At 55.7% G+C, this 7,014-nt stretch overlaps 1 protein-coding gene across 1 annotated transcript; it reads right to left on the bottom strand.

Moving 5' to 3' along the window:
- Nucleotides 1-212: 212 nt before the first annotated feature.
- On the bottom strand, nt 213-797 carry LOC103681699 (3-galactosyl-N-acetylglucosaminide 4-alpha-L-fucosyltransferase FUT3-like). The gene has a single exon (XM_040628292.1). It carries the CDS (start codon nt 795-797, stop codon nt 213-215), a length of 585 nt encoding a protein of 194 aa, XP_040484226.1.
- Between the last annotated feature and the right edge of the window lie 6,217 nt (nt 798-7,014).

Raw genomic sequence — 7,014 nt, 5'->3', positions numbered from 1 at the left:
CCAAGGTCCCTGGCAGGTGAGACCCCCGCAGTTTAGGCCCTCCGGAAATGAGTCCCCTGGGACGTGAGGACCCTAGAGCTGATCTCCTGGCCATAGAGGAGCCGGGCAGGTGAAGTCCCAGCTCAGCGAGCTCCCCAGCAAGCAAGGGCCCTGGCTGGCGGAGAGGCCCCGGCAGGTGCGTCTGGAGCAGCCCGCGGACCAGGCTGGCCGGCTCACGTGAACCAGGAGGCGATGCTGGGCACCGTCTGGTAGGTGGACTCCTGTTGCAGTCGCCAGCAGGCTTTGCAGAACATCAGGGCCCAGCTGAAGGTTTGAGGCCTCCAGGACTCCCGCCAGTGGAAGTAGCTGAGGTAGCGGGCGTGGTCCTTGTCCAGCGCCAGCAGATACTGGGCCAGCTCCTTGGGGCTCTGGAAGTCACTGACATGGATGAAGGCATCAGGGGGCAGGAACTGCTCATAGTTCCTCCTGCTGGGACCCAGCACCACGGGCACGGCCCAGGCGTCCAGGGCATTCCTCCACAGCTTCTCCGTGATGTAGTCAGGATGCAGGGAGTTCTCGAATGCTAGGTAAAACTTGTACTGGGACAGCTGCTGGATCATGATGTCCCGTGGCAGGGCCTTGTGGTTTTGCCCGTACACGTCCACTTTGATGTGAGCTTGCAAGGTACGGTAGTAACGCACCCTGGCCGAGTCCTCCCTCCAGTTGGACACCACCCAGGCCACCAGCTCAGTCTTGGCAGAGAGATTGACCAGCAGATCACCACGGGCACGGCCCCGGCATCCAGGGTGTTCCTCCATGGCTTCTCTGTGATGTAGTCAGGATGCAGGGAGTTCTGGAACGCTAGGTAATCTTGTGGAGAAAGTGGGGGGAGGGGAGAGAGTGGAGACAGTGTCACGGGGGAGCAACCTGACAGCCCTGGCCTGCGGCCACACGGGGGCTTCCAAAGTGACATTCATGAGTCCTGGGGTCGGCACTCTTGTGGTTTGCAGGTTACAGATGACCACACTGAGACCAGGTGACTCAGTGAGAGACATGGCAGAGCGGGAATCCCAGCAGTAGCGTCTGGCCCCAGAGCCCAGGCTTCCAGCCACCAGGCCCCATTTAAAAACGGATACCCTCTTCTCTGAATCAAAAACAGCTTCAAAATCGAAAGTAGGGCGCCTGGTGGCTCAGTCGCAGAGCCCATGCATCTCTTGATGTCGGGGTTGTGAGTTCGAGCCCCACGGTGGGTGCAGAGATGGCTTCAAAACAAAGTCTTGAAATAAAAAGAAAGATCAAACAAAACCAAAAGCAACCTCAATTCAATGATTGGAAACCTTCGAAGTATATTTGGAACATCCTGGATGTGTCAATCTGCTTCTTCAACTGTCCGTCTTATGGAGTCTAAATGCAGATCGAGGATCGTTGCTGGAAACGGAGTGTTCAAATTGGAGGCACACCAACCACGTGTAAAAGACACACCAGACTTCCAAGGTGCAGAATCCAAGAGACAATGTAACTATCTCAGTACTTTTTGTACTGATACATATGGAAACAACACTAGGTAGGATCTATTGGGTTGAAGACAGCCTTACTAAAAAATCCATCTCAGTGTTTTTTTGCATGTCTGAAAATGTGGCTATTGAAAATAGTAAGTATATCTGTGACCTGTTACATTTCTATCAAAAGTAGATGCTACTCTAGAGTTTCTTTTTTTTTAAATTAACTTCTTTTTTTATAAAGATTTTATTTATTTATTTGACAGAGAGAGAGAGACAGTCAGCGAGAGAGGGAACACAAGCAGGGGGAGTGGGAGAGGAAGAAGCAGAGCAGGGAGCCTGATGTGGGGCTCGATCCCAGGACTCCGGGATCACGCCCTGAGCTGAAGGCAGATGCTTAATGACTGAGCCACCCAGGCGCCCCTACTCTAGAATTTCTAAGAAAGGAAAACCGGTGGGAATCATAATTTTAAATGCACCCTCTGTCTCTGGAGGGATTCACCCAAATGCCACAGACGTGCCTACCCGGTTGTTTTGTACAAGCTACAGGTCCATCAATGTGAGACTGGTCAAACTGGGGTCTTTTGGGATAATAAAATACTAGGCAGCTGTAAAGAGTGAATAAAGCCACCTATTCAAGTCCTTAAATAAACCCACAATTATATGGTCAATTCATCATCCACAAAGGAGGCAAGAATCCACAATGGGGAAATAGGGAGTCTCTTCTGCATTTGGTGTTGGGAAAACTGAACAGCTACATGCAAAAGAATGAAACTAGACCACTTCCTTACAGTATGCTCCAAAATAAACTCAAAATGGATTAAAGACCTAAATGTGAGACCTGAAACTATAAAAATCCTAGAAGAAAGCAGAGGCAGTAACCTCTCTGACACCAGCCATAGTGACGTTTTTCTAGATAGGTCTCCCGAGGCACAGGAAATAAAAGTAAAAATAAACTATTGGGACTACATCAAAATAAAAAGCTTCTGCACAGCGAAGGAAACAAGCAACATAACAAGAAGACAACCTATGGAATGGGAGAAGATATTTGTAAGTGACATAGCTGATTAGGGGTTTGTATCTAAAATACATAAGGAACTAGCACAAAACACCACCAAAACCCACAAACAAACAAAGAACAATGAACTTAAAAATGGGCAGAAGACATGAACAGACATTTCTTCGAAGAAGACATCCAGATGGCCAACAGACACATGAAAAGATGCTCGACATCCCTCATCATCAGGAAACTGCAAATGAAAACCACAACGAGACATCGCCTCACACCTGTCAGAACGGCTAAAATCAACGACACAAGAAACACCCAGTGTTGGCGAGGACGTGGAGAAAGGGGAGCCCTTATGCACTGTTGGGAATGCAAGCGGGTGCAGGCGCTCTGGAAAACAGTATGGAGTTTGCTCAACATTTAAAAATGGAAACACCATATGATCCAGTCATTCCACTACCAGGAATTTCCCCAAAGAATACGAAAACACTAATTCAAAAAGCTCTGTGCTCCCTTACGTCTCCTGCAGCAGTATTTGCGATAGCCCAGGTATGGAAGCAGCCCGAGTGTCCACCGACTGATGAGTGGATAAAGAAGATGTGGTGTGCATATACAGTGGAATATTAGCGGTAAAAAAGAGTGAAATCTGGCCATTCGCAACAAAACAACTGACGGATCTACAGGGTATTATGCTAAGTGAAATCAGTCAGGCAGAGAGAGACAGATACCCTATGATTTCGCTCAGATGTGGAATTTAGGACACACAACAAATAAAAAGAGACAAAGAAACAGACTCTTAACTACAGAGAACACACTGGTGGTTACCAGAGGGGAGGCGGGTGGGGGATGGAGGAAATGGGGGATGGGGATCCTGACGCCGGCTGAGAAATGTACAGAATTGTTGAAGCACTATATCGTATACCTGAAAGTAACATAATGCTGTATGTTAATTCTCCTGGAATTTTTAAAGATCCACTATTCAATTGTAGTAGCGTGTGAATGTCATGGGAAAAGCCTGGCGTGAGAGTGCGAGAGTGAGAAATACCGTGATGTGTGAACATCTTCATCTCCAAGGGTCATAACGTGAGTGTTGGGATAACATGGCAACGTGAGAGCGTTCCTGCACGAGAGTGCAGGACATCAGTACGTGGGTGTGCGACTGTGGAGGTATATGCCTGTGACTGTGTGCCCGTGTGTCCCTTTCATCATGTCTCAGGACATGAATGGGACAATGTGGGACTACGAGTGTGCCAGTGCCGTCCTGTGCAAGTGTGCTTCTGCTTGGCTGAAGTGTGAGAACGCCAGCCCGGGTGAGCGTGATAGAATGGTCGTGTGTTTCCAACATGTGTGAAAATGCCCGCGTGAGTGTGAAAACACCCGCGTGTGCGAGCCCCATCCTGCTGGAGTCGGTGAGTATGAAAACAGGGAGTGTAAGTGGCACCGTGCTGGAGTGTGCAAGCGACGGCGAGTCCCAGGGTGTGCGTGCAGGAGTGTCCGGGTGTGCACGGGAGTGAGAGCACCCAAGTGTGTGACCGAGGACAAGAAGGCGAGTGCGAGTGACTGCGAGCCCCCACGTGTGCTGTGAGTCCACCTCCCCAGGACCAGGGGCCTCCGGGACCCAGAGACGCGAGTCGGGCACCCCGCGCTCCCTCCCCGCGCCAGCCGCCACACCCGCAGCACCCCTCTGGGTCAGGTCCGCACCAGACACAAACCAGTTGGGTGACCCCCTTACTGAAAGACCCATTGTTAACAGACGCTTATCAGCCGCACCTACTGGGCCCCCTCCACACTTGGCCCTCTGCTCTCCTGCCCCCCATCAGAGCTCCGGGGGGTCTGCAACTCCAAGGACACCAGGGGCTCCCGTGGCCGGGCCGGCACGGGGCCCATCCAGCCTCTCAGCCCCCCACCCCCACCTGAAGCCCTCAGCAGAAACACAGGACCAGAGCCTGGCCCCCTGTAGGGGCCTCGTTCCAGCCAAACGGGGAAACCGAGGCACACCACGGCAGGACGTGGGTGTGAGAGCAGGCAGGGTGCTGGGCCTGCAAAGAGGGCTCCTTTAGAGCCAAGAGGCGGGTTTGGGCACCTGACAACTTCGGGGGCTGTGCTCCGCTTGCTGCACAAGCTTGACAAGGAGACCCTCTGCCCGCGGACTCCAAGGCCCTGCCTACCTGCCCCGGGCCCCGCCCCCCCCAGCCCTCCCTCCGCCTCGCTCAGTCTGTTCCAGCCACAGGGGCCACCAGTGTTCCTCCAGCACGCCAGGCGCGGTCAAGGGCCCTCGGATCCGCAGGCTGGCCCAGCTTGCTCTCACGCCCCCGTGTGGGGGAGCTCGTTCTCGGCCAGCGCCCCCAGCAGTCGCGAAAACGGCCCTATCCAAACACCAAAGAGCGGGGCAAGTCCTCAGGGCGACTCCGAGGCATATCTGCTCCCAAGCCCACCGCAGCCCCTGCGTGTGTGTCCTGCCAAAGAAGCTGGGTTCGAACTGCAGATGCTTTTCTAGCTGTGCCCTTGGATAAGCCCCTACCTGCTTTGTGACTCATTTTCCCCAACTGTAAAATGGAGATCACGGTGCCTCCTTGATGGGCTCAGCACCCGGTCTGGTACACAGCGGGCGCTTAATAAATGACCCTGCTACTGTCTGGCGGCTGTAGGTCCTGCGCCAGCGCGCCCATGGGGCGGCGGTGCGGGAGGGGGGCGGGGGACGGGGGGCGGGAGAGGCGGTTCCAGACTCAGTGCGCCAAACCTCCCCGTGCCTGGTCCATGCAAAACTGAAATGCAAATCGCACGCAAACGCCGGCTCCGCGCAGTGGCCAGCAGCCTGAGCCGCCTGAAGTGCGCGCGTGGGGGCGCCCGGCACCCCACAGCAGAGCCCAGGCGCGGACCGGCATCCAGCGCGGCTTTCAACGCTTTCGGAAATCATTATGCGGACCAGCGGCCAAATGCTTCTGAGGCAGCCCACGGCGGATGCCTGGTGGGCGGGAATTGCGCAGCGTTATGAAACGTCCAATAGCACCGGCATCTGGTTGGCGCACTACCAGCGGCCAGAATCCATAACGTACTAGGCCTGTAGGTGGCCCAGAGGGTGCACACTGCAAGGGCCCGGGGCTGGGGAAGGGCGTGGATAGGAGCAGCCAGAGAAGGCTTCCTGGGGAGACGCTGTCCAAGCTGAGACTGTGGCGGCGGGGGGAGTGGGGAGGAGGAGAAGAGAAGGTGCTGGGTGGGAGGACTGGCTTGTGCAAAGGCCTGGGGGGGGGGTCTAGGGCAGCTTTGGTCCATCGATACCCGCTTCTGGGCATCAGTTTAATCTCTGTCTGGAGGGGAAACCAAGGCTCAGAGAGGGGTCCCAGGTCACTCCTGAGGACCCCAATATGTAAGAAACAGTCAACCCCAGGGTTTAGAGCACCATCTCTCCTCCACCACCCGGTCCCACAGTGCCCCCTGCTGGGAGCGCCCTCACCTCCTTCCAGGCTCTTCCCCCGCCCCCCAACAAGCTCACTGGGCTCCAGCCACCCCAACCTCCTGGTTGCATTGGCCAATCTTGGTCCAGCCTCAGGACCTTTGCACTGGCTGTTCCGACTGCCTGAGATGCCATTGTCTTGTGCCTGGCCGACTCCTACCTTTGTTCAAGGCTCAGCTTTTGCCAGTCCTCAGGAAAGCACTCTGGGGCCCCAGATGGGGGTGGTCCTCTGCTACCCCTGGCAAAGTGCCCACCCCTTTCCTGGGCAGCATTTTGCACAACGTCGTTCACTGGTTCCTTGATGAATCATGTCTATTTTATTACTGATCACTAAGCAGAAGTGCCTTGAAATCAGGGGCCCCACCGTGTCCCCGGTGCCTGGCCCAGCGCCTCGTTCCCATTTGTTGCCTCACAGACAGACAGACAGACAGACGGAGGCTTGGGGCTGACCATCGCGTGCCCGTGGGCTGAGGATGCAGCGCTGGAAGGCGGCAGCCTTGGCGTCAGTGCTCTGCAGCTCGGTGCTCTCCATCTGGATGTGTCGGGACGGCCTGCTCCTCAGCCACCACCTGGGACCCGCGCTGACCCCACTGCGCCGGCCGCCCCGCACCCTGGACGCCCGGATCGCCCGCCTGGCCCAGTGTAAGCCGGTCCCCGACTCGGGTCAGCCGCGCCTATACAGGGGAGGCCATAACGGTGGAATTTCATGCAGGGGGCACAGAGGCTTAGTTTAGATGCGGGGGGGGGGGCGCAATTCGCCCAATGGCCTGGCAGGGCTGGCGAAGGGGTGGGGATTGCTGGGAGCTGGGGGTCTCTGGGCTCAGCTGTCACAAGGAATGAGGCTTCACCCTGAGGAGCCAGGGGTCCAGATGGAGATTAGACCTGGGCACGGTCGGCCGGCGGCCCCCACCGCCCAGCGCGGTGTGGGGACAGGGAGGCTGGACCCAGAGGTCACTGATCTGCCCGGGTGGCCAGGGACCAAGGGAGGGGAGACCCCGAGAGACTTAGAAATGGGGGAGAGAAACAGAGACAGAGACGCACAGGGACAAGAGAGACACAAGGTTGGGCAGGTTGGC

Source organism: Ursus maritimus, unplaced genomic scaffold (assembly GCF_017311325.1).
Source record: "Ursus maritimus isolate PB19 unplaced genomic scaffold, ASM1731132v1 scaffold_14, whole genome shotgun sequence".
NCBI lineage: Eukaryota > Metazoa > Chordata > Mammalia > Carnivora > Ursidae > Ursus > Ursus maritimus.
This window is presented reverse-complemented; position numbering and strand designations above follow the sequence as displayed.